At 39.7% G+C, this 25,628-nt stretch overlaps 1 protein-coding gene across 1 annotated transcript in view; it reads left to right on the forward strand.

The window, feature by feature from the left end:
- LOC115412786 (thrombospondin type-1 domain-containing protein 7B-like) overlaps positions 1-25,628 on the forward strand; it is a 150,410-nt gene that overhangs the window by 7,750 nt on the left and 117,032 nt on the right. The window contains exons 2-5 of the mRNA XM_030125448.1: positions 255-320; positions 415-501; positions 4,339-4,508; positions 18,310-18,474. Coding sequence (XP_029981308.1) covers positions 255-320; positions 415-501; positions 4,339-4,508; positions 18,310-18,474 — 488 coding nt within the window. The remainder of the gene's footprint in view (positions 1-254; positions 321-414; positions 502-4,338; positions 4,509-18,309; positions 18,475-25,628) is intronic.

A 25,628-nucleotide genomic window follows, 5' to 3' on the forward strand; every position in this document is an offset into this window, starting at 1 on the left:
CATTTTTGTCTCGTTGTCTCTGTATTTTTCGTATATATTCATTTTGTCCTCTTGTCTCTGTATTTTTCGTATATATTCATTTTTGTCCTCTTGTCTCTGTATTTTTCGTATATATTCATTTTGTCCTCTTGTCTCTGTATTTTTTCGTATATATTCATTTTTGTCCTCTTGTCTCTCTGTTTCGTATATATTCATTTTTGTCCTCTTGTCTCTGTATTTTTCGTATATATTCATTTTTGTCCTCTTGTCTGCAGTCTGTGTACCAAGGACAGCTCCCCCCTGACCTTCCAGACGTGTGTGATGCCCAAAGACTGTCAGACGTCTGATTGGTCGCCGTGGAGTCCCTGCTCTAAAACCTGCCGCTCCACCGACCTGTCTCCTGGTTACCGCGTCCGGTCACGGATCATGACCCAGATCCCTGTCGGTGGGGGGAAACGATGCCCTCCCCGGGAGGAAAAAGAAGCCTGCAACATTCTGGAGATTACTTCCCAGCTGCCCCAGGTATTTCCTTCACCGTGACAGTCTGAGCATGTGCAGAAAACACTGAAAACCTCCTGGTGCACATGTTCATGCAAATTATGTCCAAGTCTGAAACCACATGGTCATTATTAACAGCCCCCCCCCCAGAGAGGAGGGAAGGGCTATTGTTGTTTGTTTGTTTGTTTGTTTACACTGTAGCAGCAAATCTATTGGTTGAATTCGTACATTTTTTTTTATTAGTGATAGTTAACAAGACATTGTGGACAGAAAAACAACAGCTCATAAACGAAGGGAAAATCAAACAAATAAACAAACCATAAACAACAACAACATCATATTACAATGAAAAAGATCATAAATGTAAAGAGCAACTAAATAATATAGGCTGGTTATGGACGACAGGGAAACGGGGAAGAGGGGGGTGAGAAAGAGAGAGAGGGGGAAATAGTAATAGTTGTAATAAGACAAAATATATAATAATAATAATAATAATAATACCAGTAGTCTAATTTACTAGTTTTATTGTAGTGGCGGAGGCAGCTACAATACAACAAGTTAAATAATTTAATATTTGTAATAATGTATTTATATCAGTTACTATCAGTTTGAGTTTATATGAATTAATTTAGATGAAGAAGGCTATGGTTGAATTTATACATGTACCTAATTGGGTTTACAGATGACCACTGACCCAGAATAGATGTCATTACATTTTGGCAAAAGTAGGTCAAAGTTCATGTTTTTTAGGAATTTTTACATTTTTATTTTCAAATAATTTTTGTTGTTTTCAGAAAAAATGCAAAGAGGAGATGAAATACAGTGGGGTTTGACAGTTACATTGTGCATAAATACACACACACACACAATAAAACACCCCCCCACCCCAACATCCTAGAACTAAACTAAGGCATTGCATCCATCGTTTAAAAGCGGTGAGGTCGACCCCACAGACACAGTCTAAGGAATTTATTGAAATGTTTTTCTCCATTTACTTATAATGGGTCAAATTTCAGATGTCTATAAAAACATTAATTTAGTTTCAGTTTCCTTCAAACTTGACACATATATAGAGGCAATAGATATGAGATCAGCACATGCACAGACACGATGACATCAGCTGGATCGATGCCAAAATAAGATACAATATGTGCGAGGGGCGGGGCTTATTGTGCCTGGAACCACTGGTTTAATTAGTTTTTTGTTTTTTTTTTCTGAGCTTCCTCACCTGAATAATTATGAGAGGAAGCTGGAGGCTGCAAATATTCATGACTTTACCAATAAATGACTTCAATGAAATGACCTTCATTGTTTTGTGGAACCTAAAAGAACCTCATGTACCGGGGGGTTCTGAGCCGATCAACAAGACCCAGATTAAAAAAAAAAAAGAACAAACAAGACCCGGATTAAAGAGGAGCCAGCACACTTGACCTAGAACAGATAAGATATTTAAGATAACACTGTTTAATATGAGCTGGAACCCCTTTATATCATAGCTGTCAGCTATAAATCAGATAGAATAATACATACCTGAACACACAAAATAAGAGTCAAAAAGCCAGTTATGATTTCTGTTAGTCTATTGTTGTTCTGCCTGTTGTGGTATTTTATGTTTTGTGCTCCAAACTATATTCAAACGTAACCCTTTCATGCACAGTGGTCACTGCAGTGGACGGCTATTCAAGATGTTCTCTGGTATCCTCCTGAGACCCAGCAGTGCATCTGTGTCTTCTGTAGTGGACAAGAGTTTCACATCTTTACTTCAAAAATAAAGAAATGTCCACTGAAAAGGACATTATATATAAAAAAGGTATCTGAAAAAACTGTTCCATCATGCTGTTTCCAATTAAGGTAATTATTTAATGTAAAATGGTGAAAATGTTTACTTACTGGGTCTCAGGAGGATTTTGGATTTTGTTGGTTTAGTTCCAGATCAGCTGACACAGTGGACACTTATGCATCATCCCACACACTGACATTCAGACCGTTACTGTAACTTTGCTTTTCTTGATAAACCTGATCTGCACTGACATGTTTGAGTGGAAATCAGTTGTTTGTTATTATTAGACTGTCATTAACAAAAGTTTTTTTTTTGTTTTTTTGCATATTATCTCCATGAAGTGAGTAATGACTAGTATTAGAGCATGTTAAAATGTGAGAAAACAATAGATTAACAGCATTAGAAATGTTTTTATTTCATAGTTTTCACACAGTATATCACTAAATACATTTGTATTTGCTTCAAATATAAAACACATGGGGTCCGGCTGAGTGGATATTTTTGCAACTCCATGGAAAATAATAGGTTCATAAGAAAATTTTCAATCCCATTGTTTTTTTCATGGATTTTTCATGAAATATCACCAACACTTTATGAACAATTGGGTCATTATGAAAAATGAGCCCTGAATGTTTCACTGTTTCTTCATGTAAAATCTTTGTTCAGTAAAAACATATTTGGACACAAAACCAAAAACAGAATGAGATAACAGCGGCTGACATGGAGCCATTGTTGCAGAGGTGTTGGAGTTCCCAGCGTCTTTGGCCGGTTTTCATGCACTAGACAAAGTAGTCGATTGAGAATGCTTTTCCCTGCTGGTAGATTTGGTTTTATTTGTTCAATCTAGTCGGAGTGCCTCAGAGCAGGGGATTTACATGATTAGGGAAAACTCATTACAGAAATTAAGCTTTTGATAGATTACTACAGGCTGTTGTTGTGGTAAACTCCTCAAATATTGGGAGTTTCTGCACCGCTGCATTCCTCATATCTGAAACCAAACATTTGTCTAGAAGTTTCCAAATCAAAGCCATGGTTCCACTCTGTAAAAACACTCCTGTTCATTTGGCTGCGCTTTGTGTAGGCTGATACTTTATCCCTTTTTAAATACATTAATTGATCATTTTCTTTGTGAATTGCTTGCAGTTTTATCATGAAATTACCCAAATGGGATTAAGGTGAATCCTCCTCCAAACCTATCAGTGACGTCTTTAACCCTTTCATGCACAGTGGTCACTCCAGTGCACAGCTGTTCTCCAGCTGTTCTCTGGTGTATTCATAGGTTTTGTTGTTTTAGTTCCATATACTCTCTCTGTAGCACTTTGAGATTCTGCTGAATGAAAAGTGCTTTAGAAATGCAATTATTATTATTATCATTATATCTGCCAACACAGCGGACGTTCATGCATCATCCTGTCCACTGCAGCTCAGACCAGTACTGTAACTTTGCTGTTCTAGATAAACGTGATTAGAAGAAATACATTTTAAATCAATTGCTAATTCTTATTAGACTGTAATTAACACTTTTCTTAATAAAAAAAATAAATTTTTGCATATTATCTCCATGAAGTTAGTAATAACTAGTATTAGAGTGTGTCAAATGTGAGAAAACATCACATTATCTGCATGAAAAATGTTTTTGTTTCATAGTTTTTCTTCTTCCACTCATTTTCAAGTGTAGAGGAATGATTTTGGAATTTTGAATTTGTATTTATTCTGTAAATGCTTGAAATAAACAAAAAATGAATGAATGAATGAATGAATGGTTTTCACACAGTTTATCACTTTCTGATGATGGGTTTTAAATTCTTTTCTTTGCTTCAAAAATTAAATGTGTGGTGTCCACCTGAGCAGACGTGTTTGTAACTCCATGAAAAACAGGTTCGTAAAAAAAAAAAAAAAAAAAAAAAATTAAATTGCATTTTTTTTTAAATGCCTAAAGACGAATAAAAACACTCAGGAAAAAAATCTCAACTCAGGTTCTCGTAATTCATGCGTGAAAGGGTTCAAGTGTCTGGTCCGTTCTACTGTGTGTCCTCTGCACATGCTCAGTGTGTGTGGTTTGTGTGTGTGTTTTCCGTCAGGTACCAGTGGAGGACCACCGACTGGGGAGAGTGTCGCGTCTCCCCCTTACTGAGCCAACAGGACCGGCGGCTGGCAAACATCAGTATTTTGTGTGGGGGGGGAGTCCAGACCAGGAAGACCTACTGTGTTCAGATCCCTGATGACTCAGCACCACATCACAGGAAGGAGGGTAAGAAAAACGGCCTTCATTCCAGCTGACCCAAGGCGACTGAACAGGTTAGAAAACACACTCCCAGCGTCGTCGGCTGTTGAAATAAAGTTTGAGCGTAAGTTATTAAGGTGACAAGTGACGCCAAGTCAATGGAGTTCATCATGTCTGACAGATGAGAAACAGGTGAATATTCAGCCGTTCAGGAGTGGATAAGAGCGTTTGTGTGGCGCATCTGTACGGGTTCAGGTGACGACAAAAACCACGTGGTCCTGTTAAAAATGAACAGGAAGACCTCAGTTTGAGCACAGCTGCGCAAAATGTCCGAACATTGTGCAACACTTGGCTGGATCCAAACAGGTCAACACTCTACAGCAGTGTTTTTCAACCTTGGGGTCGGGACCCCACATAGGGTCACCTGGAATTCAAATGGGGTCGCCTGAAATTTCTAGTAATTGATAAAAAAAACACAAAAAAGGTACTAATAAAAAATCTATGGTGAGTTGACAGAGCCAATCCCAGTCCATAACAGACAAACTGAAGGTGAAACTGCAGCACTGTGCTTCTGTTTGTGTCACATGTTCACTGTGGTCAGTTTCAGATGCTGCAGCTCTTTCATCATTCATAGTTTCAGTTCTTGTTTGTTCAGTATTAATTGTCCTCCTTGTAAATCCCAGCTGGACTGACTGGACAGATCCTGAGCCTTTGTGCAGTAATCTACACCTGGATTTACTGCCTCTGTCCACAATAAGAGACATTATACAGACTAAATGTCCACAATAATAGACATTATACAGACTAAATGTCCACAATAACAGACATTATACAGACTAAATGTCCACAATAATAGACATTATACAGACTAAATGTCCACAATAACAGACATTATACAGACTAAATGTCCACAATAATAGACATTATACAGACTAAATGTCCACAATAATAGACATTATACAGACTAAATGTCCACAATAATAGACATTTATACAGACTAAATGTCCACAATAATAGACATTATACAGACTAAATGTCCACAATAATAGACATTATACAGACTAAATGTCCACAATAATACACATTATACAGACTAAATGTCCACAATAAGAGACATTATACAGACTAAATGTCCACAATAATACACATTATACAGACTAAATGTCCACAATAAGAGACATTATATAGACTAAATGTCCACAATAATACACATTATACAGACTAAATGTCCACAATAACAGACATTATACAGACTGAATGTCCACAATAATAGACATTATACAGACTAAATGTCCACAATAATAGACATTATACAGACTAAATGTCCACAATAATAGACATTATATAGACTAAATGTCCACAATAATAGACATTATACAGACTAAATGTCCACAATAATAGACATTATACAGACTAAATGTCCACAATAATAGACATTATACAGACTAAATGTCCACAATAATAGACATTATATAGACTAAATGTCCACAATAATAGACATTATATAGACTAAATGTCCTCTAACATTCGCATTTATTTGAAATATAGTATAGAAACTATTACATGATCAAAAACAAATTAATTTTAGCAAAAAAAAAAAAAAGTCTCTGTTTTGAATGTCTGGGGTCGCCAGAAATTTGGGATGTTAAAATGGGGTCAGGAGTAAAAAAAGGTTGAAAACCACTGCTGTACAGGCTGTATCAAAAAAAAAATAATTTTTTTTTGAAAAATTACTCCCAGTTCCGCATTTGATAATTCTTGGAATTTTCTTTTATGGACGTCAGCAGGTAGGGGATCATGGGGGTTAACCTAACCCTAACCCTAACCCGTCCTGTCCTCAGTGACATTTTCAGGCCTAAACCAGTTGAATTACCTTCGAAAGGCAGGAGCAGCTGCCATGGGTAAACAAATGAAACAGACACGGTGTCCACAGTGTTGAAGCTGGAACTAGAAGCACTCAGAGAGCGCAGACCTCCACCAAGGCAGATCAGCGGATCCCGTGGCCCCTGTGCCCCCCCACCACCCCCAGTCACCACCAAAATGTAATGTGTGTGTGTGTGTGTGCTGGGTGCGATTTGTCAAAAACATGGGGGGAGGGGGCATCAGTATACGTGGGGGTGTGGTCCATAACTAACGCTGGCGTGAAATGAAAGTGAAACTTGACAGACCTTCAACGTCCAACTCCCAGGCTCTGTTCATCTGTTCTACAGCCTGTGTGTGTGAGACGGACGGACGGACAGAGCTTGTGGAAGTGTTCCAGAACTACTGGACACAGGCGGTTGTCTTTCACTGGGAACCCAAAGCGATCCCAAACAGGACTGTAATCATGGCAGGTTCATGTCATATCTGTCGTTAGTTTCCGGCCCACAGGCTGTAGATACTGTCGTCAGGCAGCGTCTGTCGTCTGTTACAAAACTTTCAATCATCTTCTTCTCCCAAACTACAATTCCGATTGACTTCAAACTTGGTATACAGCTTCTGTATGATGATGTCAGCAAAAGTTAGTGAAAATATTTGGATCTGGATCTGATTCTGGATTTGGTGCCACTTTGAAAACTGTCCCCATTATCAGAGACAGGAAGTGGATGGATGCAATAACTCAGTAAATCTAAATGATCTCCAGTGTAAATGTCTCCAGTCCAGCCCTGATGGGGAGATGACCCAAACATAATGTCCACATGCTGATCAGGATCTTCTTCTGGATCTGGAACTGACGCCAAATTTAACATGGGCTCTAATGGGGAAAACATTTCAATCGTCTTCTTCTCCCAAACTCCAGTTGTGATTGACTTCAGACTTGGTCTACAGCTTCTGTATGAGGATGGCAACAGAAGTTAGTGAAATTATTTGGATCTGGATCTGATTCTGGATTTGGTGCCACTTTGACAAATGTTCCCATTCTAACAGATAGGAAGTAGATTGATCCAATAAATCAGTATCAATGATATCAAGTGTGAATTTGAATTTTGTACAGATCTGATTGAATATGAGCAAAACATGGACTATTTCTGTAATAGAATAAATACACAGAACTGGGGGAGAAGAAATGGATCTGCATACATCTCCCAAAGCTTTGAATTTGGCCGCTAAGCTACAGGGCCATTGGTCCAATTTTTCTTTTTCTCCTCTTACTGTGCCGTTTGGGTTCAGCTGTGTACAGAACCGAACAGGTGCGTACTGAAACGGTTCAGTTCAGTATGTGTACCGTTACAGGCCGACTGGTGTTGAATAAAGACACAGTTTGTTAGAAGGGTTTGTTTGATCGTAGGTTAAGAACATTGTGTTTGTGTTCAGGACTGGGATGTGGATCAGATCATTTATTTGATCATTTTTTCTAGAACCACTTCATACACAAAGGGTTCAAATCCTTCTTTCTTGCCACTGTAAAATGTTCCCATTTATGAGGAGGTGATGTTGACAGAACAGTTCCAGACGCTGTGGTTGTAAAGCCGTCTTGGTGGAACCCAGTGGGTCCTCAGAGCCGTCCTCATGTGGTGTGACAGTGAACAGGACCACAGATCCACAGGCCTGCCTGCAGTCCAGCAGCCAGTAATGGTCACACTAGAAAATAATGGAGAAAGACATTAAACTCTAAATTACATCCAATAAGCGTGTCTGCTCAGCCCCCATCAATATGTGTGTGTGTGTGTGTGTGTGTGTGTGTGTGTGTGTGTGTGTGTGTGTGTGTGCATTGTGAATTGCTTTCTCTTCGTATAAAGGAAAAAGGTCACGTGATAAAAGCATTTATCAGCTGCTGAGTCTAAATGTTTTCATAGACCTGCAGCGCTCCACTTCTCCTGGTTCATCATGTTAGGGTTTTGCCTGCGGCTGTGAGATCTTGAAAAATGTATTCTAGGAGTATTAATCAAAGGTTAAGTGCTCCGTACAAATAGTGTTGCTTGAGGAAGGTCAGGCGTAATCATTGTGATTCATCATCTGGGCTGTATTTATTCCCAGCACATTTCAGTCATTACTGTTTGACATATTTTTTTCATTAAATAAAATGAAACGAGTATAAATCTGAACTTACTATTGACCAATATGTTTTTCTGCGTAAAAAGTCCACAGTGGAATATTAAAACATGAATGAGCTGGAGTAAAACTGTTGGTTTGAGCTGATTCAATTCAATCTGGTTTTATTTATATGGCAACGAAACACAACAGAAAGGCGCTAAACAAACTGAGGTCAAGACCTTACACAGAAAAACAACACAACAGATCCCACATGAGCAAACATTTGGTGATGGTGGGAAGGAAAAACTGCCTTTAATGCAAAAAAACCTACAAAAACAGCGTCAGACAGAAGCAGGCTCAGGGTGGGTGACCATCTGCCTTAACTGGATGGAAAACAGAAACACTCCAAACAGGCCTGGGGTCTGTAGCAGGGTTCTAAACTCCTGTTCTGTCAGGTTCCACATTCAGTCTGATCTGATCTGCAGTGGACCCAACCAGGAAAATACGAACAGAAGAACCCAGATAGAATGACAACTGACAATTTAGGTCTGTGTTTTAGTGCAAAGAAAAAAACATTAAATGATGAAAATACTTACTTTTATAAACTACCCAAACAAAAAGATGTGAATAACCTGAAAAAAACGGACATTTCTTCAGAAAAATCAGTGTAATTTTCTCAGTCTTCTTCCTCCACTTCTCATTAGTCCATGTGCATTCTGGATCAGATCTCCAAAGACACTAAACACTGAGGAACAGGAAGAAAAGAGTTCAAACTGGACTGAATTTAATACAGACATTTCAGGTTGGACACATTTGTTCAGGTTAGTCACATTTTATTGGTACAGGAGAGTCTGGAAATGGAAAGATTTTCAGAATTTAATGTGATTTTTGGAAATTTTAAGTTGTTAATTCAAGATTTTGTGCTTAATTCAAGATTTTTTTTGGGGCTTAATTCAAGATTTTTTGCTAAATTTAAGTTTTTGGTTTTTTTTTTGCTTAATTCAAGATTTTTTTTTTCTTTTTTTTGCTTAATTCAACATTTTTTCCTTAATTCAAGCTATTATTTATTTATTTATGTATTTATTTTGCTTCATTCAGTTCAAGACTGTGGAATTTTTGACTTTGCTAAAACATCCCACAGGCCAGATTGGAACCTTTGGCGGGCCTCATTTGGCCCCCGGGCCACATGTTTTAGACCCCTGCTGTAAACGGTCTTTTTCTGGTTTTTACACTCACTTACCAAAGAGTCCCACTGACTTCCTGTCCTAAATAAGACCTCCATTAAACTGTGACTTACCTGCTGTTTCCTGTCTGAGCAGCTTCAGTGTTCGCTAGAGCTCAGAATGGGACACTGTTCAAAACAACACATGGTCATTTTTTTTCTTTCCAAGGTGTTTTTATTAAGAACAGAACAGGAATAAAAACATCCACTATACATGAATTCACCACCCATGACCCAACACATAACCCCTACCCAAACAAGAACACATACGAACAACCACTGAAGAAATGTATGAAATGAAAATTATAACAAAAATATTAACAGCCATGTTTAAACAGCAGAAATAAGCGCAGTATAAAGAACAAACAAAAAACAAGACAATAGAACAAAAAACAAGGGAAAAGAAAAGAAATAATAAAAAAAAATAGATACATTAATATTTGTTTATTTAAAAAAAAGAAAAAAAAAGGGGGGGGGGGGGTTACTCAGAGATTACTGTTGTGGGTTTCTCTTAAAATACCAGAATGCCCCATATTTTAAAAATGTATTCTCAGATCAACACACTGTTTTTCAAAAAGTCCCAGGTCAAAGTAAGACGCCAAAGCCAGTTTTCCTGGTCAAACTCTGAGGTGTCCAGAAGTCCAGAACCTTCTGGACCTGGTGTTGGTCCTCCTGAGACCCAGCAACGCAGCTGGTCCTCTTTAATGGACAAGAGTTTCAAAACAAAGCACTGTCCGCTGCAGAGGACGCTGCTTAAACTGGACGGGTTGAGCTGCTGTGAAAAGGTTTCATCTCTCATCCAACAGTCTTCTTCAGTTCTTCAGAAGTTGAACCAAGAAGAACCACCAAGACCAGTGATGACCAGGGTAAATGAGAACCTGCACAGACCACATCCCTTTAAAAAAAAAAAAAAAAAGTATGTGGAAAACTGTTGCATCATGATCAGGACACGTATTGAATGGAAAAAACCCAAACCTTTACCTCCTGGGTCTGAGGAGGATCTGAAACCCACATGGCGTCTCCACACCCCTGTACTGGACTAACTGGACTCACACCCCTGTACTGGTCTAACTGGACTCACACCCCTGTACTGGACTAACTGGACTCACACCCCTGTACTGGTCTAACTGGACTCACACCCCTGTACTGGACTAACTGGACTCACACCCCTGTACTGGTCTAACTGGACTCACACCCCTGTACTGGACTAACTGGACTCACACCCCTGTACTGGTCTAACTGGACTCACACCCCTGTACTGGTCTAACTGGACTCACACCCCTGTACTGGTCTAACTGGACTCACACCCCTGTACTGGACTAACTGGACTCACACCCCTGTACTGGTCTAACTGGACTCACACCCCTGTACTGGACTAACTGGACTCACACCCCTGTACTGGTCTAACTGGACTCACACCCCTGTACTGGACTAACTGGACTCACACCCCTGTACTGGACTCACACCTCTGTACTGGTCTAACTGGGCTCTGTGGTCCGCCCCTCCACCAGGACCGTCTGGCAGTGGTTGGGCTCCTTCTCCCTTTTGTGTCAAATCTGATGTTTTTTCTTCAGCTTCGGTCCAGTCTGTTCATGGTGAGCTTTGGATTTGGCCGAGGCAGAACCTTTTCTCTTCTCAAAAACAAATTAATTTTGGAAAAAAGGCTAAAAAGTCTAGTTTTGAATGTCTGGGGTCGACAGAAACTTGTGATGTTTAAAACGGGGTCAGGAGTAAAAACGTTGGAGCCACTGCTGGAACTGGTGCTTTCATTGTGTCTTAGATCTTGCACTGATCAGGAATCCACCGTCCAGTCTGCAGGTGTGCACACTGGGTTGAGGTCATCTTCTGCTTTTCTTCTCCCTCCAGAGCCTCCTTTCCATCTGCTCTGAGTCCACATGAAGGAGCTCAACTTAACTATGCACACAAGTGTTTTGAATTTTTCACCATCCAGCTGACACAAGCTTCCAATAAACATTGAAATGTACCATGAACATGTTTATGTCTGCTCTATGTGCAGCTGTCATGTGTGTGAAACAGGTGAAATGTGGTTCAAATGTGGGTCCAGCTCTGAAAGCGCTCGCTGTCACTTGCTGGATGTTGGATGTACCGTTCTACTGGTCATCATCAGTTAAATCACAGTTATATCTAATTACAACAGTGACACCAAAGATACGTATGAATGGAGAAAATTCCCAAACTTTGTGTTGTCAGCTGTGTTTATAATCCACTGTCACCACATTTGCATTTTTTCTCCCAATGGCTCCAAGGTAAAAACCTAATTAATTGGAGCTGAAAACAGTGGTATCAGCACCGTATCAGCATCACCAAGGTAACTAAGTCTGCATGAACTCAGAGCGACTCCACTCAAATGTACAGACTATTCTCAAACTCAAGGTTTACTCTGATAAAATAAAGCACAGTAAGGAAAAAAAAACTACAAACAATTAGCATATGCACAACAAGCATTTCATTTATCATTTTAATTAAGTGCTCTGGGTAATTTTTACTTTAACAGCTATAAGTTCCATCTTGCAAATCAGATTCTACCAAAGTAATGAGCAGAACTATTTACAAGATAATGTGATACAAAAAACCCCCAACATACACACAGAGGAACCTCATGTTGGATAAACGATTGATTGAGTGAAATCTTTATTTCAAACATGTAGACAGTGAAATCAAAACAAAAATCAGCCCACAAAATAGCAGTATTGGTACATAAAAAGTTGATGAGTAAACAAAAGAAAAATAAATAAATGAAATTAAATGAAATTAAACATACTCGAAAAGGAGTAGGAAGAAGTAAAAACATATATACTCCTACCAACAATCTGTAATCCTAATGATCTCTATAAAGCAGTTATTATTTTATATGAAGATCAATATAATAATAATAATGATAATAATAATAATAATAATAATAATAATGAAATTATATCACACATCCTTTTTCCTATATACACTATAATAATAATAATAATAATAATAATAATAATAATGAAATTATATCACACATCCTTTTTCCTATATACACTATAATAATAATAATAATAATAATAATAATATCCCACATCCTTTTTCCTATATACACTAATATAATAATACCCATTTACAAATGATCCTGTCAGATATTAATACCAGATATGATAGAATATGGTAGAAGTTTCTTTGGACTATAAATATATTAGCGACAAAGGCGTCTGTTTCAGCCCATTAACACATGGACTAAACATCAGTACATTAAGTGTAATGTCTTTTTGATGTTAGCCACTCAGCTGTTAGCGTTAGTGAACACATACTGATGTCGAACAGCTGTGTGCTCTGTGAATATGGAGAAGAGTTTGTCAAACACTGGGGATGCTCCTCTGTTTCCAAGGACACTGATGGACTGTGCACTTAATCAATGTGTTTAAGCAAGCATCAGATTTTACACAGGAGCTCCACCCCCTGTAAACTGCCGGTGGTAGGAGGAGGGAATGCACACCGGACATTTAGTCGGCTTCTTTTTGGACTCTCATTTAAATGGAAATTTGCGGCTCGATGATGTGCAGAGGTGCATCCAAATGGAATATTAGATCGAATAAAGCCCTGTGTCCAGGGCAGCCTAAGCCCCTCTCATTGTGTCTCAGACTAGTGTCAGAGTCCATTACAGGAGGCTGAGCATTCTGGGATATCTGATGATGTCAGCGGTGCTCAGAGCTGAACCGCTGACACTGAACACAGCCTCGCTCACTTCCTGTTCACTCCCTGTTCACTTCCTGTTCACTCCCTGTTCACTTCCTGTTGACTGTCTGTTCAGTTCCTGTTCAGTTCCTGTTGACTTCCTGTTCACTCCCTGTTCACTTCCTGTTGACTTCCTGTTCACTCTCCGTTGACTTCCTGTTGACTTCCTGTTCACTGTATGTTGACTTCCTGTTCACTGTATGTTGACTTCCTGTTCACTCTCTGTTCACTTCCTGTTCAGTCTCTGTTGACTTCCTGTTCACTTCCTATTCACTCTTTGATCACTTCCTGTTCACTTCCTGTTCACTCTGTTGACTTCCTGTTCACTCTCTGTTGACTTCCTGTTGACTTCCTGTTCACTCCCTGTTGACTTCGTGTTCACTCTCTGTTCAGTTCCTTTTGACCTCCTGTTGACTTCCTGTTGACTTCCTGGTCACTGTATGTTGACTTCCTGTTCACTCTCTGTTCACTTCCTGTTCAGTCTCTGTTGACTTCCTGTTCACTTCTTATTCACTCTTTGATCACTTCCTGTTCACTTCCTGTTCACTCTGTTGACTTCCTGTTCACTTCTTGTTGACTTCCTGTTGACTTCCTGTTCACTCCCTGTTGACTTCCTGTTGACTTCCTGTTCACTCTCTGTTCAGTTCCTTTTGACTTCCTGTTCACTTCCTGTTGACTTCCTGGTCACTCCCTGTTGACTTCCTGTTGACTTCCTGTTGACTTCCTATTCACTCTCTGTTCACTTCCTGTTCACTCCCTGTTGACTTCCTGTTCACTCCCTGTTTACTTCCTCTTCACTTCCTGATGACTTCCTGTTCACTCTCTGTTGACTTCCTGTTCACTTCCTGTTCACTTCCTGTTCAGTCCCTGTTGACTTCCTGTTGACTTCCTGTTCACTGTCTGGTGACTTCCTGTTCACTGTCTGTTGACTTCCTTTTGACTTCCTGTTCACTCTTTGTTCACTTCTTGTTCACTCTCTGTTCACTCCCTGTTCACTTCTTGTTGACTTCCTGTTGACTTCCTATTGACTTCCTGTTCACTCTCTGTTGACTTCCTGTTGACTTCCTGTTCACTGTCTGGTGACTTCCTGTTCACTGTCTGTTGACTTCCTTTTGACTTCCTGTTCACTCTTTGTTCACTTCTTGTTCACTCTCTGTTCACTCCCTGTTCACTTCTTGTTGACTTCCTGTTGACTTCCTATTGACTTCCTGTTCACTCTCTGTTGACTTCCTCTTGACTTCCCGTTCACTTCCTGTTGACTTTCTGTTCACTCTCTGTTGACTTCCTGTTGACTTCCCGTTCACTTCCTGTTGACTTTCTGTTCACTCCCTGTTGACTTCCTGTTCACTTCTTGTTGACTTCCTGTTGACTTCCTATTGACTTCTTGTTCACTCTCTGTTGACTTCCTTTTCACTTCTTGTTCACTCTCTGTTGACTTCCCGTTCACTTTCTGTTGACTTCCTTTTCACTTCCTGTTCACTCTCTGTTGACTTCCTTTTCACTTCTTGTTCACTCTCTGCTGACTTCCCGTTCACTTCCTGTTGACTTCCTATTGACTTCCTGTTCACTCTCTGTTGACTTCCTTTTCACTTCTTGTTCACTCTCTGTTGACTTCCCGTTCACTTTCTGTTGACTTCCTTTTCACTTCCTGTTCACTCTCTGTTGACTTCCCGTTCACTTTCTGTTGACTTTCTGTTCACTCCCTGTTGACTTCCTGTTCACTCCCTGTTGACTTCCTGTTCACTTCTTGTTGACTTCCTGTTGACTTCCTGTTCACTCCCTGTTCACTTCCTGTTCAGTGAACAAGAAGATGAACTTTTCCTCTGGTGCTATTAAGTTTAGCATTTATGCATGTATGTATATATATATATATATGTATGTATGTATGTATGTATTTATTGATTCATTTTTTCCACAGTAGAACACATATTGTGCGTCTTCACACAATAACCAAATCTGGTGTTTCTAAAATAGTGTCCAGGCCTTTATTTACATTGTCTGAAGAAGGTTCCAGACCTTTATTTTATGGAGGCTTGTGTTAGACCCAGACCTTTGGTTCCAGTTACCTCTGCCAAGGAGGTTCTGTTTTTACCACCACTGGTTTGTCTGTCTGTCTGTCTGTCTGTCTGTCTGTTAGCAGATAACTCCAAAAGTTATGGACAGATTTGGATGAAATTTTCAGGAAATGTTGATACTGGCACAAGGAACAAATGATTACATTTTGGTGGTGATGGGGGGGGTGGGGGGGCACTGATCTGCCTTGGCAGAGGTCTGTGCTTTCCGAGTGCGTTTCTAGTTTATGTTCTTTAACCCTTTCATCCATGAATTATGTAAAAAAAGAAGTATCTAGATTTTTTTTTAGATTGATTTTATTTCTCAAAATTGGGCTAAAGTTGAAATGCATTTTGAATGTTTTAAAAAATGTGGTTTTATTCAGAAGATATTGAATCTCCTCAGACCCAGGAAAGGACCAGTTTGGGTTTTTTTTAATTCAGTAATTGATGATATTGGAAACATGATGATGCAACAGTTTTTCAGATGCATTTTTAACCATTTTTATGGAATGTCTTTTTGCAGTGGACAGTTTTTGGTTTTTTTTGTCTAAATCTGTGAACCTCTTGTCCAGTCGTGAATAGTAAACCCATGTGTGGGTCTGAGGAGGTTCACTGTAGCAGATCCCAGATCAGTCCATATTCTCCAACTCAGATGATCCTGTAGTTCATTGTCTGTCTGAGGGTCTGTACAGACTGAACCCATGTGGTTTGGACTATAGTACCTTTAGAACCCTTTGAACGTCAGTTCAACTACTGTATGTCCCAAAAAAAATTACAATCAGACTTATTGCAATGATAACTTTAAAAATAGTGAATTGATCTAAATGTTATTTCAGGGAATGAAACTATAACTTATTATCTCCATCTTGCAGAAAACCCCATTTAATTTGCTCCTGTGGTCACAGAAATGTGGATCTGAGTAAAACATGTCAGTATGGATGCACCGATTCTGATATGAGTATCAGGCATCGGCTCCGACACTCAGTGTGTGTACTTGTATTCGTACTTATAAAAGTAATCTGATACAAATGCACTGATCCCACTTCTGTTCGTGTGCCATTCCCAGTTCAGTGCAGCAGGTACGAGGAGGAGGAATAATGTGTGTGAGTGTGAAGAGTGTGGAGACGGAACCAAAGAAATGAGGCTGATCACAGTAAGGCTGACTGACAGTACTGTTCAGACACAGACAGATACAGACGCAGCCTTCTGTCTGTAATCTGACTACATTCATCTGTTTTCCACCTGATGGAGGATGAGTACCCAGACACAGAATACCAGCGGGAGTACGGAGCGGTGCGGACCGCCGCCAGTGGAAGTGAAAACCAAACCTGTCACTCATCTGTGTTTTCTCTTCCTGCTGAAGCTAAACTTTTAAACCTTACAGAGAAAACGCTGCAGCATTAGTATCACAGTAGTGTTCCTCTGTCGTCTACAGGTTTGGTATTACTGACCTTCTTCTTCTTCATTAAACGTTCCTCTTCTTCGTGGTATTTGTCCAGTATGGTTAATTCAGAGCGGCACCCCCTGGTGGATTAACTGACAAACGCTCATTCCAACACATTAAATGTCAGTAGCAGCACTTTGTTCCAGTCAGACTAATGACAACGACAGTAAAGCACATTTACAAAAGGAACGAACAACTGGAATGGGATTACTAAGGACTAGGATCGGTACTTGGTATCGGCAAGTACTCAAATGGAAGTACTCGTACTCGGTCTGGAAAACAGTGGTATGGGTGCATCCCTACATGTCAGAAGTCTTTTCCCTCCAAGTTTTGTGAGGAGACGTGTTTCCTTTGTCTGAACTCCTCCCTTACCCTGTCCAGACGGTGGTTTGTTTCAGTGTACCTTAACTCTGAGCAGGAGCTAGTGCTGACTGAACAAACTGAATTTACAGTTTGAGAACTGGATCGGTAAGAATCACAGTGAAATGCTTGTTAACAGATGTTAGCTTCTTAGGGAACAAATGCAAAATGGGAATTGACAGATCAATACATCTGTCAACAAACAAACCTCACAGAGTACACACCACTGATATAATGTTATGCACACAATTTGAATTCATGTGTTCGTTGTCCTGTCGGTTGTGAGCAAAATATTTTCATTCATATGGATGTTAAGAGCATCCAAGTGCCAAACTGGGAAGAAACGAACCCATGACATGTTTTACACAGGTCCACATTTGTCTGTGGCCACTGAACCAAATTAAACAGAGTTTTCTACAAAATGGAGGTAACAAGTTAGTTTCATACCCTGAAATAACATTTAGATTGATTAATTATTTTGAAAGTTATTAATGCGGAAAGTCTGATTGTAATTGTTTTTGGGACATACGTATGTGTTCACACATGTGGACGTCATGCATGAAAGGGTGAATAAGTAGAAATAGTTGTGTTCATTTTCATCTGTGCCGTGATTTACTTCCATTTCAAGTTCCAGTGGATAGAAACCACATCAAATGACAGTTTTGTTGAAAAAGTAAGACACACACCTGTAGTGACTGGATCAGACAACACCTCAGATCAGTGTAAAAGTGTTGAAAACAGATGGATAATGATGTCGACTGTTTCCAGATGAATATTCCAAATTCAAGTCCATTTATCTGAGTCACATGTGCCTGTTTTCAGTGTAGACTGTTTGAATCTGTGGCAGATTCTCAGTGTCTTTACTATCAACAATAGCAGATATTTCCAAACATGTTATGACAAGACAATCTATCACACGCACGCACGCACACACACACACACACACACACACACACACACACACACACACACACGCACGCACACACACACACTCTCTCTCCACTGTGTGTGTTTCATCTTGACAGAAGCCGTGCTGATCCTTGCCTGTGTTCTGTCCTTGTGTTTGTTCAGTTTCCAGACCTGTGGATGCCAGACTGTGCGCCGCCGCCGCTGAACCGCCTCCGTCGTCCGTCCGCGGCTGCTCCGTCCCCTGCCGGCATCACTGTCTGCTGTCTGCGTGGTCACACTGGGGCCCATGTGTGCACGAAAACTGCAAAGAACCGCAGGGGAAGAAAGGTACGCCAGCTCCAAACGCACCATTTTTTGGACTGATTTTGAAGTACAAAAGGTGAAATTAAAATACAGGAGCTGTGTGATGTGGATAAATGTCTGCACGATGGTGGAAAATGGCACCAAAAGAGCAGAACAGAAACAGGCCTTCACACATTCTGCTCTGTGAGAAGTGACAGAACATTCACATGTGTTAAAGGAACCTGACTGGAATAAGGTTTAGATTCACTTCTTCAGACCCCAAATGTCTGGTCTGTCCATCTGTCCGTCTCAGTGAGAAGTCTGTCTGGAATGGTGCAGCTTGAATCCAAATATGAATCAGAATTTATTTGTCATTGCACAGCAGTACAATGAGATTAAAAGCTAACCTTAAAATGCGACCACATAAACCGATAACAGTAACAATAAACAATTAGAGTGAAGTGACGGTGCAAGTGTGTGATGGTGAATAAATAGAAATAAATCACCTCTGTATGTAATGAATAAAGTCAATTCATATTTTCATTCAGTGTCATGATGGCTTTGGGATTGTAAACACGCAGCAAGCAGTAAATCTCAAAAGCCACAATTTATTTCAGTTAATGAACGACTGCCCAGGTTTCTTTACCTTTAAACCACCTCGGTACCAAAAATCTCCAGTTGTCTTGGACAAAAAGCTGCGTGTTCTACAGATTTTCAGACCAATGTTGGCTCTGGACTACTGCATTTAAGGTGCTTACCGGGGGGGGGGGGGGGGGGGTTAATTTAAATGAACTCACCAGTTCTGTTTGGGATGGACGGACCAAACCAGGAGAAATGAAGAACTCACCAAAAAGAAGGTTTGAGGTTTTAAAAAGTTAAAAGGAAGCTGGATTCATTGCTTCAGGCCAAAATAGAAAATGTTACAAAAAGAATCTCGCATCAAACACACTATTTGTCACAGAGAGAAAAAGAAAAAGCCCAAAAAAGAGTTTCCTTTATTACTTTTATAGTCTTTAGTGACTCTAGACACTCCCATTATTCAATGACATCAATCGTCGTCTGCTTATTATTGGTTAATAATAGTTACTGGGCAGAACATGTCAGTCACTCCATCAGCTAATTCTAAGAAGAACACATGATGAAGGTCCATTTGAGTTTAACAAGCGCCCTGGACACCTGTCAATCAAACCAACTGCATAGCTGAACCACAGAGTTTCAGAAAGCGCGTCTTGCTGAACACCTGCACCGTTAGGCTGGCATGTCCGGAGCACAAAACCCCAGGTTCATAATCTGGGTTTTCTGCTCGACTCTCTTTAGCACAGCTACTGTCTAAAGCTGTAAAATTAGATCTTTTACGTAGAATCTGACCTTTTCTCCAAGTTCAACACAGACAGGTGTGAGTTCATCTAAACCACACACACACACACACACATACACACACACACACGAACCAAACCTGACTGTTCAGTACCTCTAAAATAAAACTGTAAGATACAGTTCATCCGACATCTTCGAGCCAGTCAAAGTCACACATTCATCTTCCATTTAACATACAGTACGTCTTACAGGACAGAAGCTGTTTTTTACTCGGTTTGTTTTGGCCATGATGAAGGCGGGACTAACCGGTTCAGAGTAAACCAATCACAGATAAGGTGGATGTGATACTTTTATCAGAGATACTTTAGAATACAGGTGTAATCTGGAATTCAACCTTATGTTTGAATCCGACAGCAGCTGCAGAGGTTTTTGGACCTGGAACTGACTTTGACTCACAACAAAAAGAAGTGGGTGCATGTGACGCATGGTCAAACACCCGCCCCTCAGACTTGTGATTGGTCGGTATAGAACCCATCGTACATATTTCACAGTGATGGGCCCAGTTCCAGACTGTTGAAACAGTATTGAATAAACTGAGTAAACCTGATGGACGGACAGGGTAATAAATATCCCCCTGAGAACCAGGAAAGTCCAAGTTTGGGCTTTTTTACTTAAACTGTGTGTCCTGATTGGAAACAACACGATGCAATAGTTTTTCAGATACATTTTTTATGGTTTCTTTCTTTTTTAGTGGAATGTTCTTTTGCAGCGGACAGTGTTTGTTTTGTTTTGTAGTGAAGCTGTGAATCTCCTGTGTCCTGCAGAGGACACACATGCACTGGTTGGACTCAGGAGGATGTGGTGAAAACCAATAGTTTTGTAGTAAAGTTGGACCAGCTGACCGATGCAGACCCTTTTCCAGGTGATGTTAAAGTAGAGCTGGACCACTGGTCTGTGGAGGATTATGGACGACTGATGGATATGATACAGGTGGAAAATGAACAAGCACACAAAGAACAAATCACACTGTGCTACAGTTGTTTGGGTTTTTTAAGAAAATATGTTTCAGAGATTAAATCTGTTAAATGTGCCATATTTTAATCAGATTAATTGTTAAACTCATGACCAAAGCATTGGTTTGCTGATGTTTTCCAGGTATATGATGGTGTGTTCTTCCACACATACGTTAAAAAAAAAAGTGTATATATATATATATATATATATATGTATATGTGTGTAAAATTACCTCCACCAAGGAGGGTTTTTGCCAGCGTTGGTCTGTCTGTCTGTGTGCAAGATAACTCAAAAAGTTATGGACGAATTTGGATGAAATTTTCAGGAAATGTTGATACTGGCACAAGGAACAAATGATTAAATTTTGGTGGTGATGGGGGGGGTGGGTGGGGGGGCTGATCTGCATTGGCAGAGGTCTGCGCTCTCTGAGTGCTTTTCTAGCTTTTTTTTTTCTCATTTCTTTGTACCTCCGTTAGTTTTAGCTTAGTCCATCACTACTCTTCCTGGAGTCCACACCCAACACAGTTGTCTTTATACTGCAATACACAAATGACCAAACACACACACACACACACACACACACACACACACAAAACAAAACAACACAAACAACTACAAACCATTCATTACAATTCCAGAACAAAACCAGCATCTATGTTATGCAGAACTCAGTTCAGTTATCAGTACCTCCAAACAGTAGTGTTTCTCATACTTTGTAAATACTCAGATGTATTTCAGTTATATATCAATGTAATGTCAATCAGCTAAACAGTAGCAGACACCCAGCATTGTTTAGCAAATAAATGCTCTTTCAGTAATTCTTTAAATCTGTATCTGTTATTTTCTTGACTGATTCATCCCAGCAGAGTATGTTATATGTTGGTTTGAGTCCATCCATCCAGCAGATGTGTAGATGTTCCACTGATAGAACCGCTCCAGTCCAATTTAATTTAGTCCAGTTTAATTTGTGTTGTCATGTACAGACAGTGAAGTCGATCTGACACTAATATTCATCTGGACTTAAACCCATTCTATCATTAATTCACAGATTTTCTCACATTAGGTCAAGTTGAACTGAAGACGCTGGTGTTCAAAGTACTGAAGTCACATTTATGGACACTTTTGGCTGAACATAAAAACATGTGTTTGTTTAGTCACCCTGTGAATATTCTGAACAGACCTTTGTGTGACTTCAGTCCTTTCAGCTCCAGGTTCTTTAACTCCTGTTGTTCTGGAACTATTTGACTTGTAGACCGGTGGAATCATGTGTGACTGATGGATAGAATACAGATATCATCCACAGAATTATTCTGGAACACCATATGTACATTTAGCTGTTTACAGCTGTTGTGGAGCTGCTCTGCTTTCAGGCTACACTAACCTGCCAGCCATTACACATGTACATGTTTTCAATTTAGCTTTTTGTAGTGCTTTGAAAAGACAGAAACTGAAAGAGTGAGGCAGAGAGGCTGGAGGGAGAGCGACAAAGCAAGACGACACAGCTGTCAGAGCAGAGAGAGAGAGAGAGAGAGAGAGAGAGAGAGAGAGAGAGAGGCGATGAAGGTTTCAGCGCTAGTAATTGTTTGTTGAAGTGGCTGACTGGAGGAAAGAGTGCTCTGAAGGAGAGAGAGAGAAGAGAAAAGAGAGAGAGAGAGACAGAGAAAGAGAGAGAAAAAAGAGAGAGGAAGTGTAGAGAGAGAGAGAGAGAAAAGAGAGAGAGAGCACACCTGTGGAGAAACTGCCTCCTGTGGAATGACGCCTGAATGTCCAAGTGTTTCTGCACAGGTGAACGCATGTCATATATGTGTGTGTGTGTGTGTGTGTGTGTGTGTCTCAAGGTTCTAATAGTTTTGGATTTTTCATTATAGTCTAGTTTTATTTAGTTTGGATTTTTTTTTCTCTAATTCACTTCATTAGGGACCGAGCCGAAAGGTAAGGCCCTCTCACACAGTCAGAGGCCTTGCCTGCAAGCAAGGCCCTATTGTTATTCGTTCGTTTTTTATTATTATTATACTATCGTCACTTTAAACTGGATTTTGACCCCCTAAACATGCTCCAAAACTCACCAAATTTGGCACACATGTCAGGCCTGGTGAAAAAATTTGATAAAATGAAAAAAGAAACCCCATAGGTGCCAAAATGGGCTCTCTAGCGCCACCTATGTGAAAAAAAACGGTAACTGCCCTAGTGGCCAGTAGGAATGTCGTAGAGACATGGAACCAGTGCCAAAATATTTGTTGGATGAAGCACTAAAAATGATATGCTGACAGTGATGACCTAACTCAAACAGGAAGTTCGCAATATGCCTTTCAAAATAAAATTTTCAAAACTAACTCCGATGACACCGTTTGTCCTATTGACTTCTAAATAGCACCAAAAGATAGAGTGAACCCTCTGCACAAAAGTGGTCTCGTAGCTTAGTCTTAACTGTCTTAGTTTTTTTTTTACAAGCCTGCAAAGTTGCGATGTTTGGAAGTCATTTTTCACTTTGCAGTTTTTCCCTACATGTGACATATCTACGCGTTCATGGGACTCACCACAATGTTCACATGCAAAAAATTTTGAGATAGGATTTACGGTTATTGATTTATAACAATTTGTTTATTTTCATACTTTTTCCTCTTTAGACTGCCATTTGACTCCCTTAACATGCTCCAAAACTCACCAAATTTGCCATGTATGTCATGGCTGGTGAACACTTTCATTCAATATCAAAATTAACCCCTTGGGTACCAAAATGGACTCTGTAGCGCCACCTATGTACTAAAAAACTCACAAAATCTGCCCTAGCGGCCAGTAGGAATGTCACAGAAACATGAAACAAATGCCAAAATGTTGGTCTGATTGAGCCCGACAAATCATACACTGACACTCATGAGCTAACTCCAACAGGAAGTTGGCAATCTGCCTTTGAAAGTTACTCTACGTTTCTGCAATTACTGCTTATTCATTTCACACTTTTAAAAAAAAAATTATACCTCATTAAATTCCCACAAGTCTGCAGAATCCAAAAGTGAAAGAATTTTTCAGATACGACCTACGGTTATGGAATTATGGCGATTTTTTAAAGACTAAGTTTAGTTTCACTTTTCACAATGGCAAAATCCCTATAAAAGTCTTGCAGGTGCATTTTTAACATGTCTCTCTGTAGTGCAGTGGTTCATGTAGCTGACTGTGGAGCAGAAGGACCCTAGTTCAAGTCCCAGGTAATCCAAAATTTTTTTTTTTTTTTTCTTTTTTAAAACAGGTTTTATTGCATTGTATTGTGGATATTGGATATTTTGCACACATTCAAAAGTACACGGAGTACATTTTTTCAAAATAAAACCCCAATTAAGAATAATACAAAATGTCTATTACATAACTTCTTTTTATTTTTATGACCAAACGCTCAACTGTTTTTACAATTTCTTGTACATTCTGTTGGGTTTCTGTAAATTGACTTAGAGTCTGGTTTTGACCAACTCTATATATAAAATGTCAAGAGATAACTTTCTTGTGATCTGGCGCTATATAAATAAAATTTGATTGATTGAGTGATTTAATTGGTTTTCCCCTGTAAGTCGCTTTGGAAAAAAGCGTCTGCCAAATGCGTAAACATAAACATAAACATAAACACAATGTTTCTTCATTCAAAAGTACTCTTTCTCACAGACACACATGCTCACACAATAGGGTTTTTCCAAAATAAATGCCTTAAATGTGATAAATCATCACTTTTATACTCACTTATTCATACAACTTCAATTCATTTTTCAAACTGATTCTTTCTCTCACATACAAAACAAATGCACATACACACAGTAGGGTTTCCAAAATAAGAGTCTCATTTTAAAGGTGATGGTGGTTTCAGCAGAGGGTCACTGGTGTTCTGTACAGATGTAAGGAGGACAGACACTAAAGGATGGGAACTGGTATGGGGACGGAGAGGTGTGAGTGGAGCTGAGGTGTGGAGGGTCACGGGAGGCGGATCACAGGGGAGGCGGATCACGCGGGGGGGCGGATCGCGTGGGAGGCGGATCGCCCGGTGCGAGGTCCCGCCCAATGCTGCTTGCAGCTTTAATTTTATTTGTTTTTAGAACAGGTTTGATAGTTTTTATTAGTTTTCATTTTTTTCTAAATGCTTAGTTTTAGTTCAGTTGTAGTTCAGTTGTAGTTCAGTTGTAGTTCAGTTGTAGTTCAGTTGTAGTTTAGTTGTAGTTCAGTTGTAGTTTAGTTGTAGTTTAGTTGTAGTTCAGTTGTAGTTTAGTTGTAGTTTAGTTGTAGTTCAGTTGTAGTTCAGTGGTCTCTTTTCTCTTCTTCTCTGTGCTCCTATTCAAATCAATCCCAGACAGGACTCTGCTGCTTTAGTCTCCATGTTTCCAGGTAGAGTGGGGACCAGAAGACGACTGGAAACCACAAGTGACGGACCCTTAAATATCATATGATGCCAGCAGCTAAAATTGCTCGAGCGAAATAAATCAAATTTGTATCAATTCGACGTTGACAAAGACGAAAACAAAGGGAATTTTATCCATAATTTTTATCCGTTTTACTTAGTTTTGTAAACACACAATACAGTTTCAGTTAGTTATGTTTTTTTTTCTTTTAATTCTAGTTTTTATTCATTTCACTTAACGAAAATGTTTTTTCAATTCTAGTTTTCATCATTTCATTAGTTTTCATTAACTATAATAACCTCGGTGTGTGTGTGTGTGTGTGTGTGTGTGTGTGTGTGTCCTAACAGTCAGTGTGTTAGCGCTGTGCTAAAAGGGCAGCATGACCTCATCCCCGCCGTGAGTAAATGTGCATGAAACCCTCCTGGGGAGCGTCTGAAGTGTGGACTGTTCAGGTCAGTGCTGTGGGTCTGTACGCTCCAGCCCACTCCT

The sequence above is a fragment of the Sphaeramia orbicularis genome, chromosome 21 (assembly GCF_902148855.1).
Source record: "Sphaeramia orbicularis chromosome 21, fSphaOr1.1, whole genome shotgun sequence".
Classification (NCBI taxonomy): Eukaryota; Metazoa; Chordata; class Actinopteri; order Kurtiformes; family Apogonidae; genus Sphaeramia; species Sphaeramia orbicularis.